We start from the raw sequence: 14,068 nt of genomic DNA on the forward strand, positions 1-14,068 counted from the left end.
TAAAGTTATTTTTTGGAGCCTTGATAGCTCTTTGGGAATGTCTGTTATTCTCAACCCATTTCACTATGAAGGACTCCATATTCTTCCTCTTACCTCATAGAATTCACCTTTTGAAATAAACTAATTTATAATTATTCATTTTATTATATTTTAATTTTTTAAACTTATGTAACTGACAATTTGACTTTCTAATAAATATAGGAAACCTGACTTCTCTGTCACAGTGAACTGAAATTCTTGCCCAAAGTAAAATGCATCTTATTTCTGTGCTCTTACAATAGTAGTCTTATAGGGATAATTTACCATCAAGCTCCCCCCATTTTTTTTAATTGTAGTAAGCATATAATCTTTTTCACATTTCTTTTTTTTTTAAGATTTTATTTATTTGAAAGAGAGTGAAAGAGAGCACAAACGGTGGGGAGGGGCAGAGAGAGAAGCGGATTCCCTGCTGAGCGGGGGGCCCGATGTGGGGCTCGATCCCAAGATCATGACCTGGGCCGAAGGCAGACGCTTAACCGACTGAGCCACCCAGGCGGCCCTCTTTTTCACATTTCTGATAGCTTGTAAACTAAAACATACATTAATCCACATAGGGAACCTAGGAATTTTAAATTTCCGTATTCTTAACTGTACAATTATGTCAAATAAACCTACTTTTACCTTATTCTAACTCTGCCAAACTAGGATAATAAGTATCTTATGAAAAAAGTGTGGGAGAGCAGTTCTATGGCCATATAGATTTGGAAAATGCTGTATATGTATAGTTTGAAATAATTTACTTTAAAACTTCTCAGAACATTTCATACAATACTATGTATTATGAATTTTCAAGGGGAAGGGATGTTGGGAATGGAGTTTTTTAACAGGTGTTAACCTCTCACGAAATTACATTTCATGAAACAGTTGAGGAGATTTTGCTTTAGTATTTGATACTAAGATGCTGGAAATTAGTGGCTTTTCCAAGAGTCTAGAAATCTGAAATACTGGTATTTACTTAGAAAACGTACCAGATTGTTCCTGAAGCATCTTTTCTCTTCCCAGACTGAGAGAGATTTCTGATATTGCCAAAAGACAAGTTGAAATTTTGAATGCACAGCAACAGTCCAGGGAAAAGGAAGTAGAGTCTGTCAGAATGCAGCTGTTAGACTATCAGGTAGGTACAGTATTGGCTCTTCTAAATAGATTTTTTTCTTTTTCCTAAATTCACGTTAGATATTGGGTGATTTTACAGTTTTAATCAGAGACTATGTCAAACAGAAGCTCCTATTCTTGTTAATTGTAACCTGATTAGAAAAACTCTTTAATTTGAAATATCATTGATGATACAGAAAAGCATTTAAATACCTACAAATACATTGTGCTGGCCGCTAATCGAAGTTAAGACCTGAGGAGAAATAGATAGGTCAGTCTTTGAAAACAGTGTTTTCTCTTGTATTGCTATGTAGCTTTTCACACACATATTGTCCCATTATAAATTCTTTCAGGATTAAAAAAAAATGTCCACACTAGTGTTATACCAATATTGTTATTTACATATGAAAGTTGAAAAAAAAGCGGTAATACGCCAACTGTTACTTAGTTAGATGCCAGATTTGGATTTTAAATATGTTTGATTCTGGGCTTTTTTTCTTAAACAAGTTTTGATAATTAAAATTTAATTTAATTTAATTAAGGCTAGGCTAGATTTTTATAGGATCTCATGTACCACACTTCTAAAAAATTTATTCAATAAGCTGTGTTTTAAATCCATGATAAGTGTCATTAGAAAAACTTGAAACCTACTATAAATATATACCTTTTTCTGTTAGGCACAGTCTGATGAAAAGGCACTGATTGCCAAGTTGCATCAACACATTGTCTCTCTTCAAATTAGTGAGGCTACTGCTCTTGGTAAGTTGGAGTCAGTTACGTCTAAACTGCAGAAGACAGAGGCCTGTAATTTGCGCTTAGAGCAGAAACTTGATGAAAAAGAACAGGCTCTCTATTATGCCCGTTTGGAGGGGAGAAACAGAGCAAAACATCTGCGCCAAACAATTCAGTCTCTACGGCAGCAGTTTAGTGGAGCTTTACCGTTGGCACAACAGGAAAAGTTCTCTAAAACAATGATTCAATTACAAAACGACAAACTGAAGATAATGCAAGAGATGAAAAATTCTCAGCAAGAGCATAGAAACATGGAGAACAAAACAATGGAGATGGAATTAAAGTTAAAGGGGCTGGAAGAGTTAATAAGCACTCTAAAGGATGCCAGGGGAGCCCAAAAGGTAAAACATGGACTTTCAGTTCAGTATTTCCAAAAGAGTTACATAGTAATTTTAAGTTCTTCATATGTAGCTACCTGAAAAATGCTTACTATATGACCAAACTTCCAATTATGTTATTAATATAGATTTTATAAGTTAAAAGTTTTGGCTGTTTGAATGTGTATTTGTAAAAATAAAATGAGACTCTTCTAAACAATGGTTTTGGTAGAAATGCTTAGATAGTATACTATCAAAGAACTTTAAACACGCTAGTAAAGTTTATATGTATTAATTACATACTAATTTTAGTTATTTGTAAGCATAGAAATATTTGAAGAATGTTATATTAAGATCATACATATTTTTTAGAAGAGTATGAAAATTCTAAATGAACTTTGCCTGTGTCTCGACAAAGGATAATTTTTATCTTATTATAGGATATATATTAATTTAAATTGAAATTATTAGAATCAATGGAGAAGTATATATATAGGTAGTGCTTACATTTGTACATTTTATTTGTAAATGTTTAGGTAATCAATTGGCATATGAAAATAGAAGAACTTCGTCTTCAAGAGCTTAAACTAAATCGAGAATTAGTCAAGGATAAAGAAGAAATAAAATATTTGAATAATATAATTTCTGAATACGAGCATACAATCAGCAGTCTGGAGGAGGAAATTGTGCAGCAAAACAAGGTTTCATTTTATATTTATTTCGCTGTTTTGTTGCTAAGATATTAAACATAAGAATATTGCATGAATGATTGCATTATTTTCTTAATTGAATGTAGCTCCCATTATTATTCTTAGAAAATACTGTTATTGAAGGCATTGAAAAAATTTATTGTTGTAATGGTAGTTTTATTTCTTTTATTTTTATTTTTTTTTAAGCTTTTATTGAGAGAGAGAGAGGGAGAGCGAGAGAGAGCAAGACCAGGGGGTTGGGGGGAGGGAGAAGTAGGCTCCCTGCCTCTATCCCAGGACCTTGCGATCATGATCTGAGCCAAAGGCAGACACTCAACCAACTGAGCCACCCAGGTGCCCCATAATGGTAGTTTTAAACTTAAAAGGACCAATACGTAAATTTAGTTGGTAAGTTAATTTTTATTTCGATATTAGTTATTTGACTTTTCACAGTTACAAGTTTCAGCTGGCTCTCAGTGATGGAGTGCAGAAGGCAGCTTGGTGTAAAGCCATATATACTTTAGAGACAGATGAAATTCACTAAGTTCATGCTTGCTTGCCTTAGAAATTATGTTGTTCTTTCTGCCTAGAGTGTTCTTAGCTCAGATCCTTGTATCGTTTATGCTTTCATTGCTTCCAAGTCTTAGCTCAAATGTCTTACCTTATCAGTGAGGCCTTCACTAGCCATGCAGAATACAACTGTAAATCCTACTATCAAAATTCCCTAAATAGGGATTCCTTTTTCTCCAGCATTCATCACCCTCTAACATACTTATTTATTCATTTACTGTCTCTCCCTCACTAGTAAGTTTCATGGTGAAAGGGACTTGATTTTGTTCACTGTCATGTTCACATGACCTTGAATAGTGCTTATTACATAGTACATGTCATTAAATGTTATGGATGGATGGGTGGGTACCTGGAGAGATTGAAATCCTGACTTCTCATCTTCTATCTCTGTGATCTTAGGCAAGTTACTTTCTTAAATCTCTTTGACTTTGCTTCCTTTTTCCACAAAATGAGAATATAGTGACCCCAAGGGTTGTTGTGAGGATTAAATAAGAAAATGTATATAAACACTTTTGTTATATGCTTAGTGAGTGTCTCTGTGTGTGTCTGGTACAGTTTCATGAAGAAAGGCAGATGGCCTGGGACCAAAGAGAAGTTGAGCTGGAACGTCAACTAGACATTTTTGACCATCAGCAAAATGAAATACTAAAAGCAGCACAAAAGGTATAAATAATTCTGTTTGCTATTCTGTAGCATGACCTATAACATTAACCAACAGAAATGTTTTCTGAAGTTAGATGGAATTTTAATTGATATTATTTTCTTATATTTCAAATATAAGTGGGATGTAGCCATGTCCTTGTCATACATTGTAATAGTATTGTTCTTAATGATGTAACTTTTTTTTTTTTTTCAAAAAATGCTATTTCTTGATAGTTTGAAGAAGCTACAGGATCATTGCCAGACCCTAGTTTGCCCGTTCCAAATCAACTTGAGATTGCTCTAAGAAAAATTAAGGAGAATGTTCGAATAATCCTAGAAACACGGGCAACTTGTAAATCACTAGAAGAGGTAATTAGAAGAATTTGCATTTTTATTTGTATATTATTGAATATGTTTGTGGAATTTTCTAAATATTTTCTAACAGAGGTGAAGCATAGAATTGTGAATCTGCTGCTGATTCCAGTCTCCTTTTCTACTCTACTATAATATTTTTAATAGCCAGTAAAGAACAGCAGATACGGCTAATTTGAATTCAATGCCCATTTAATCACTGCTTGTAACTTTTGGGCACAGTGATCAGTAGTGATCAGTAGTAAGCATTATACTTACATTATACTTACAGAAAATAATATAAACTGAAGACAATTTTCATTTTGGTTTACATCTAAACAAAGTAATTATAAATGCATTTTAAAATTTTATAAGTAAAATTTTCCATTTTTAATCAATTGAGGAAACCTAAGATTTTTTTCAGTAATTATAAGATTTGACATTTATGTGAATTGCCACTGAGTTACTTGATTTAAAATATCTGTCTTAATCCTCTTGAAGAGTAAACATTTTTCCTGTTGTATTTTAATAAACTACATCTTTTGTCATGGTGATTCATTGACTTAGGCCACTAAAGTTCCAATTTTTATGCTCAGCTGACTTTTATGGACTACTCTTCTAGGGCTCTGGTAGTCAATGGGCCAAAATAAAAGGAATGATTTATTACATTTCCTTTCTAAATCTAGTACCACTACACATTTCTAATTCTAAAACTACAAGAGCTAAATAAAGTACCTTAATTAAATTTTATTTTCATCATAACAGTGAAGTTTATAACACATGTGATAATCTTATAAGTAAAACGTGGGTGCAGATAACTGCTGTCATGTGGAAATATAAGAAATATAACCTTATTAATATCAACACAATACCCTCAGTATCAGTATGATGTGAAAAATAAAGTGAAACTCCTTTTTTTTGCTTGTAATTAATCTGACCAAAATTCAGATGAAGCATTTTTAAATGAAAAAATATACTTTAATAATTTTATTATGATTTGATCATTGCAGAAACTAAAAGAAAAGGAATCTGCTCTACGGTTAGCAGAGCAAAATATTTTGTCAAGAGACCAGGTAATCAATGAACTGAGGCTTCGACTGCCTGCCACTGCAGAACGTGAAAAGCTGATAGCTGAACTAGGCAGAAAAGAGATCGAGCCAAAATCACACCACACACTGAAAATTGCTCAGCAGACCATTGCAAATATGCAAGCAAGGTTAAATCAAAAGGAAGAAGTGTTAAAGAAGTATCAGCATCTTCTGGAAAAAGCCAGAGAGGTATGTTATTCTGTTATGCTGTGCTACTTAATTATTACCATGTTTTTTAGTCAAATGCCAGATATTATTCTGCCCTGAAGTGGTAGTTCGTTTCTTGCTTTTAGATGATTCTGTTTTGGAATTTTTCCTTTCACATGATTGGATTACAGATCTGTCAGTAAAACTGGCAGTTTCTATATGTCTATCTTTCTCTCATGGACTGACTAAACTGGGAATAGCTGTCATGGTGCAACCGTTAGGATTTTGAAAAATATCAGTTGAGTTTATAGGTAAAGATTGAGGCAATAAGTTAGAATGAAATCTATCACACTAGTAGTCAGTGGCAATCCAGTTTGCTAGAACATTGATGGGAAAATCTAACATTTAAAAAACTTCTAGAAACAAGTTAAAAGGTGATGGATACATATTATTCTAATATTAAGAATAAGTCGTGATTTAAGGCTGGATTTATCAACTTGAACATATTACTAGGGGGATGCATACTGGTGTGTGTGTGTGTGTGTGTGTGTGTGTGTGTGTGTGTATGCAGATACTGTTCCTTCCCTATCTTACAGGGGTTTTGGAAGATTAAATATAATAAAATATTTAAGATCTTTAGAATGTGAATTTATTTAAGTCATAATTTAAGATGCACTTTTGATTTGCTATAAACAGGAGCAAAGAGAAATTGTTAAGAAACATGAGGAAGACCTTCATATTCTTCATCATAAATTAGAACTACAGTCTGATAGTTCATTCAGTAAATTCAAACAAACAGCTTGGGTAAGATTCTGAGGACTTTATTCTATTCTTTATTGATGTTTAAGACCATATAATTGAAAATTTAGCTCTCATGATTTGTTTTTCCTTTGGACTAGAAGCCATTCTACCTTTGTTGTTGGAATAATCTTCTAAAAACACAGCTCTGATCATTTTTCTTCCTACCTCCACATCTTTAGTAGCTCACTGCTGCCTGCGAGATCAGTTTATGTTCCTTAGCCATGTACTCAAACCCTTGCATGATGTGACCTCAGTCTGTCTTTTCAAGTTGTGTTCATTGTAAGTTTACCAATCAATATGTAACCACGTTTCATGTTCTGAATTCAGTTCATACTTGCTTCCTTTGATCTTTGTCTTCTGTATGTGTGAAAGGGCCTGTCTTTCATCTCCCAACATGCAAATCTTGGCATTCTGGAGCCTTACCTCATGAATTCAGTCAACATTTATTGATCCTCCACTACATCGAGGTGCTTTGCCCAATGCTGGGAATACAAAGAATAAGATTTCTATTTCCTGTCTTCTTTAAGTCTTCATTGGCTATTAAATGTCATTTAATTTTAGATTGGATATTGTATTTTGATCATCTGAGGAAGCAGATTAAAATTATGGAATAAGTATGATATTGAGTTATACATGCTCATGGCTAATTTATTCATTTCTCCTAGGATTTAATAAAACAATCCCCTACTCCAGTTCCAACCAACAAACATTTTATTCGTCTGGCTGAGATGGAACAAACAGTAGCAGAACAAGATGATTCTCTCTCCTCACTTTTGGTCAAACTAAAAAAAGTATCTCAAGATTTAGAGAGACAAAAAGAAATCACTGAATTAAAAATCAAAGAATTTGAAAATATCAAATTACGGTAAGTTTTAGAAATGTATTATAAAAATAGGCAAATGGTAATAATGATATAGTGAGGACAAATGTAAGCATTTGCTGTGTCATGCACTGTTCTAAAAACTTTATGGATATTATCTCATTTTTATCCTCAGGACTACTATGACATAGGTTATTCTCCCCATTTTTCACATAGGAAGTAGGCCACAGGACTGCTCAGTAACATACCTTAGGAGGAGATGAAAAGCCACAATTTGAATCTAGTCAGTCTAGCCCAAGAGCCAACTCAAGATTCTTGTTCTAGGATCTCGTTTTTTAACCTCTTTAATTAAAGCATCCATTTCATCATCTATGAAATGGAAATGACAGTACTTACCCTGGCTCCTTTATGGAGGCCAAATGATACTGTATGTGAGAGTAATTTGAAAATTGTAAAGTAATGTATAAATATAAAAATTTTTGTTTACACACCTCTAACAGTTTCTGGCACATAATAGAGGTTCAGTAAATATTTCTTGAATGAAAGAATTATTTTGTTAATTAATCATAGTGACAGTGGATTCATTCTCTGTATCAGAGATTCTAAATATTGCTCAACCAATTTATCAGAATATAGATTTTAAACCTAAAATAGGTTTATAGTTCATGTATTTTGTAATCACTGTAGAACTGTTAGGAATGAGAGAGTGTCTGCATTGTGTGAATGGAGGTCTCCATCCTTGGATTCCCCGTGAGAAGATTTGCATGGGGATCAGTGCTTGAATGAAGACCGCCAGAAGGAAAGTAGCAAGCGCAAAGCAGTTTATCAAAGTGAAAGTGGAAGAGCGGGCAGGTTCCCCGAGGTTGTTTTGAAATTAAATATTATTGGGTTTCTCTGGGCTTGGAGTTGCTGTCACATAAGTGAGATGGTCTCTAATGGAGGCTGCTTCCAGTCATTTGGGAAAATCCTCCCGCAGGTTGGGAGAGGGAGTTTTGACCCTACCAGAACCATCTTGCAGCCCTTCTCAAGGGGGGTCGGGGGGAATCCGTGCCCACAATGCAAATACATTATAGTGAGTCTAGGGGTTACCCTGGGACAGAGGTGGAAGAAGAGAGCACAGGTTCTGCACCTGTGGCTCTTGATCTGTCAGGCCCAAGGCCTTGGAAGCCACAAGGTCAGGATTTTGAGCTCCCAGGCTTATAATGTGTAGCTTTTTTTGTTTGTTTTGTTTTTTATTATTATCACCATCCTTGCCCCAGCTCATGTCTCCATCAATCCCCTTCAGGGACTTGAGACTCTGCCTGAGGTCATTCCTTCCACAGCTCTTGTCTGGCTTCTCCCTAACAGAGCTGTCTCTATGGACCTCAGTTTCTTATCTGAAAAAATGGGAAAGTTGAACTACTTGACTTTGTAATTCCATTCCAGCTCTGAAGTTCTCAGTAGAACTTTTTATTCTTAACCTACTTATCCAATGTGTCTCTGGTAAAATTAACACTACTTTTGCTTTATTAAGAAGCTACCACTTTTAAGAAATTATTCTCTAAAAGAAAAGAGAATCAGTATTTGGTATCTTTTCATTTATTATTATTTTTTTTTTTGAGAGAGAGCAAGAGGGAGAGTGCAAGCCTGCGCTGGAGCAGGGGCAGGGTGGGAGGTGGGGGGTGGGGTGGTGGGCAGAGGAGAGGGAGAAAGAGAATCTTGAGCAGGCTCCACGCCCATCACAGAGCCTGGTAGGGGGCCGGATTTCATGACCCTGAGATCATGACCTCAGCCGAAATCAAGAGTCCCATGCTTGACTGACTGAGTCACCCAAGCACCCTATTTGGTATCTTTTCAATCTGATTTTCGCCATTGTATTAAATTTTATACATGAAATGTTATTTTTGGTGTAGTAAGTTTCTGTCATGTTTTGATATATAAAATTGCTTGTGCTTTTGAATATAATTCCTGGGTATAGAAAATAATCATCCTTTGAAATTACCTTGTATATATAAATTTTTGCCACATATAATACTTGAGTCATTGTTTCCTCCCATACCATGTCATGTTGACTAAAATTATACTTTTATTCTCCGTGTGTACATTGATATGTGTATTTTAATGTGTCTTAGGAAATTATAGATCTGTGGGTTTTCTTTAGTAAAACCTCCTATTTTCACAATTTGATTATTTGAGGTAACTTCAGTTTTTTACTTCATGCAGTCATTACCAATAATAGTAGACAAATTAAAAGGAAAAGTCTATTTTATGTTAGATTTAAGAGTTAGTTAAATGGAACAATTGTTCTTGTTTTGATTTGAATCAAAACTTAGGTTGTAAGGATACTTAGGACCAAACATTTGCTCTTTATAAAATTTGTATCAAAGTGTTAATTGCAGTAACCACAGAATACATATGTTTGCTTATATTAGGCTCCAAGAAAATCATGCAGATGAAGTGAAAAAAGTGAAAGCAGAAGTAGAGGATTTAAGGTGTCTTCTGGCCCACTCACAAAAGGAGTCACAGAGTTTAAAATCTGAACTTCAGGCTCAGAAAGAAGCAAATTCAAGAGCTCCAACAACTACAATGAGAAATCTAGTAGAACGGCTAAAGAGCCAGTTAGCCTTGAAAGAGAAACAACAAAAAGTAAGTAACTACAGAGTATTATCAATATTTAGGAAATACATGTGGTAATAGGTTGCTTATAGAGAAGACTTGTGAAAGATGATAGCATATATCTCTCTGTTGTAATAAAAAGTATGAGCTTTGTCTTATGCTGTTAAGCAGAATTTTTCAAGATAATCTTTTTAATAGCCATTTGGTGGTGTTTTTAAGTACAGGTATAGGCCAGTTAGTTTTTTTTATGTTGTCATCAGTTTGATTTGTGAGTTATCGATAGGAAATAGTATCTTATAATATGTTAACATCTTAATCCCATTATTTTCTCTCCTTTTCTAACTGGGATTTTATGCCACTAAGGCTATTTTGAACAATTTGAAAATTGAATAATTTTGAACAATTTTGGGGCATAGGAGGGAGCTATAACAGTGAGGAGGAAAGTTTAAAGAAGGAGGTCACAGAGATAGTTTTTTGAAAGCAGTTGGTCATTAGATTATCTAGTGTATTAGTTTTTAAAATTTATCTCAGATTTGATATACTCAATTGATTTAGAAGGTGCTTCTGTTTTTCTGTGCTAGCTTATGAAATTTATAGGTAAATTTTTAGTCTTTTTTAATCCTATAATTTTCCTTTTCTGTATAAATTCAATTAATTTCATGCAGAAGTATATATTAAGTGAGTAATTCAGATAAATATCTGAACTTGGATATTGAAACAAAACATGCAGTTTTTGTAATATAAATGGTTTGATTTAATGCTGGGCTCTCAAAATTATTATTGTCAAGATTTTGAAGTCTCTCACACTCAATTTGGACTGAGTGCAATTTACTAAATTCATTTGAAAAATTTGGACTGTTAGTTTCTGAATTATGTTTGCTTAAACACATAGTATTTTAGGAAAATAGTTGAAAATGATTAAGCATGTTAATATTTTTGTATTACGTGTTGCTCATATAAAGTATTAATTTTTAAAAAAGTATATATGTTATAATTTTCAGGCACTTAGTCGAGCACTTTTGGAACTCCGGGCAGAAATGACAGCAGCAGCAGAAGAACGTATTATTTCTGCAACTTCTCAGAAAGAGGCAAATCTCAATGTTCAACAGATTGTCGATCGACATACTAAAGAGCTAAAGGTGAACATAACACATGCATCAATATAACAAAATACCTTATAATTGCTGTTGGAAGAGGATCCACTTTGACATATAATAATTTTGATAATGAATAGGGAATTTATTCTAATGAATTATTGGTGTATATATATGTGTGTATATATATATATATATATATATACCCACAGCTGGAGACTCTCGTATAGTGGCTTTAATTATACTGTCAAGTATTGTGAAGTTATCCTTTTATGTCTTGCCTTTACAAAGTGGGTTAAAAACTACTACAAGTCAGAGATTTTGCTTTATACTACTAGTAGGCTTCATAACATTTAAAACATCCCCATGTACATTCATATGTACTTGTTCCTTTAATAAATTAGTTCAGCCATAATAAAACATTTGCTTATTTGATAAAATTTTGTTTCTGGGTGTTTGTTGAAGACAAATTGCTTTAGATTGTTTTGTCACATTTTGTTTTTCTCAAAGTAGAGTTGGTTCATTTGAAACGAAGATAGAAAAATAGATGTAGTTAGTGGGTTTTTTTTCCCCCTGTGAACTTAAAAATTTAGATTGAAACTTTATAAGTTTTAATTTAATAAGCATTAACTAAACCTTTTTAATAAGTATTATTAAGAATAATGTAATAAAAATTTAGATCGAAACTTCCTTTTTTATTAAGTAATAGATGTATTCTGTTTTATTGTTGATACTTGATGAAGATTTATGAATTAAACCTTTCTTTACTTGCAGTCACAAATTGACGATTTAAGTGAAAATCTTTTAAAATTGAAAGAAGCTCTTAAAACAAGTAAAAACAGAGAAAACTCGCTAACTGATAATTTAAATGACTTAACCAATGAACTGCAAAAAAAACAGAAAGCCTATAATAAAATGCTTAGAGAGAAAGATGGAATTGATCAAGAGAATGATGAACTGAAAAGGCAGATTAAAAGACTAACCAGTGGATTACAGGTGATTTTATATCTAATTGTGGTAAGGTCTTTGATTTAAAATATATAGGTAGTGGTTTATCCCACTTTTTAATTTCATCTAGAATATTTGCTAAAACTAGCTTTCAGATCACTTTGATTAATGTAGCTAATTCCTTCAGTGACCTCTGTCATCTCTGTCGTTTTATTAGGTCAGAGTAGCCTATCTTTAAAATGAAGAAGTAGCTACTATGTTCTGTATTGATAGTGCATTTAGAAAAGATGGCTATAGCCTCAGACAGTTTCTGTAATTGGAATATTTATTGTGTATTTTGTTTAATAGTTTTTTACTTGTAAAATGCAAAATACATCTTCTGTTTCAGGGGAAACCTCTGATAGATAATAAACAAAGTTTAATTGAAGAACTCCAAAAAAAAATTAAAAAGCTAGAAAGCCAACTGGAAAGAAAGGTGGATGAGGCAGAAATAAAGCCTGTGAAAGAAAAGGTATGTGAAGAAACATACTGATAATATGTTTAAGGCAATGATAGACTGAGTTAAATTACATAACTGATGAACAGAGGATCTGCTATATTAATTTGAGGACCTACTACATACTATAAATGTATCAAATAATGTAGAAATGTCTAAGACAAGTTTCTGTCCTTTAACAATTTATACAAGACTCCTATAATGTAACTCTTACTCAGAAGTTACTAGAATGTCTCCATGTCCTCTCCCTGACATTAGAGTACCTCTAAAATCCCCTCACATTTTACCTATCCCATTTCTCTCAACCTAATTTTTTACATAAATTGGTGCTTTTGATTTTGGGTAAGAAAGTTGGACATTTTTAGTCTGCTACCTGGACCCAGATGTGCCCTTTTTATTCTTCGATAGACTGGACTGTTAGTTCAGGGGAAACAAAGTGATTTGGATCCAAGAATCTAGCAAGAGGATTATTTCAAATTCCACAGTACGGGACATTTCTAATTTATGAATGTTTTTATATTCAAAGAATGCTTTTATGTTGAAATTTCTACACCCTTTTCTCTGTCAACTCTTTATAGCCTATCTATATGAGATACCAAATCCCACCCCCATGCCTTGCATTCCTGTTTCTTATGCTGCTATACTTTTCTCCATAGCATTTATTATTATCTGACATACTAGAGATTTACTTATCTATGTGTTCATCTTTTGAACTAAAAGCTTTAATGGCAGGAATTTTGCCTGTTTTGTTTATTGTTGTATCCTCCACCTACAATAGTCCTTGGCCTGTATCAGATACTCAGTATTTGTTAAATGAATGAAAAATTTAAAATGCAGTTACATTATTGTGTAATCCATGCCTGAGCGGCTGTTGGTGCAGAAAATGCAAAAAGAGAACTTCTCTCTGCATCCTCTCTCCTCCCTCAGTCTGGAACGGATCCTTCGTGACATTTGCCTTTGATATTTTTGTTGTGGTGGTGGCTCATTTCTAAGTTATTTCAGCCTTGTTTTGCTCAGTCTTAATTCAGAGGGTAATGTCAGATGGGATAGAATTGCCCAATCCCTACAAAGCACTCCAATGCTGCAGAATTATTTACTTATATACCATTATGCCCAAACTAATACTTATATTTCTGGAAGTCACAAAATTCCTTGTATATATTTCAGGAAAAAAGAAATTAATAATGATCAAACACTGAAGTTTTTACACTTTTTAAAAGAATACTTGTTAACCAAATAAATAAGGCAAAAAATTGGCCAGTGTCAAAGAAGACAGTTTTAATAGGGCAGCTTATCTTAGTTGGGCATTTGACTTTAAACTGTGGCTTTTAACTCTTTCAGCCCCTGCATTGCCTTTTGTAATAAATACAGTGTTTCATAATATCCTCTGTACTATTCCACATGGAATTTATGGTTAATAGAAACTACCTACATGTATAATTTCAAAAAAATCATTATAAATGAAATATAAAGGAGAAACAAAAAATAATTTATATAAATAATAGATATTTCCATAGTTCTCATTTCAACATGAAAATGCTCTGATATACTACACTAGAAAACATAATGAAGTAGTCTCGTAGCATT

The 14,068-nt window shown here is 33.3% G+C and overlaps 1 protein-coding gene across 2 annotated transcripts in view; it reads left to right on the top strand.

Annotated features, from left to right (window-relative positions):
- CEP290 (centrosomal protein 290) overlaps nt 1-14,068 on the top strand; it is an 81,125-nt gene that overhangs the window by 44,967 nt on the left and 22,090 nt on the right. For both annotated transcript variants that reach the window (XM_026499938.4, XM_057316263.1), the window contains exons 29-40: nt 1,042-1,153; nt 1,809-2,264; nt 2,777-2,941; nt 4,055-4,162; nt 4,376-4,510; nt 5,503-5,769; nt 6,424-6,531; nt 7,194-7,393; nt 9,760-9,973; nt 10,945-11,082; nt 11,812-12,033; nt 12,374-12,496. In XM_026499938.4, coding sequence (XP_026355723.2) covers nt 1,042-1,153; nt 1,809-2,264; nt 2,777-2,941; nt 4,055-4,162; nt 4,376-4,510; nt 5,503-5,769; nt 6,424-6,531; nt 7,194-7,393; nt 9,760-9,973; nt 10,945-11,082; nt 11,812-12,033; nt 12,374-12,496 — 2,248 coding nt within the window. The remainder of the gene's footprint in view (nt 1-1,041; nt 1,154-1,808; nt 2,265-2,776; nt 2,942-4,054; nt 4,163-4,375; nt 4,511-5,502; nt 5,770-6,423; nt 6,532-7,193; nt 7,394-9,759; nt 9,974-10,944; nt 11,083-11,811; nt 12,034-12,373; nt 12,497-14,068) is intronic.

Source organism: Ursus arctos, unplaced genomic scaffold (genome assembly GCF_023065955.2).
Source record: "Ursus arctos isolate Adak ecotype North America unplaced genomic scaffold, UrsArc2.0 scaffold_21, whole genome shotgun sequence".
In the NCBI taxonomy this organism is placed as follows: Eukaryota; Metazoa; Chordata; class Mammalia; order Carnivora; family Ursidae; genus Ursus; species Ursus arctos.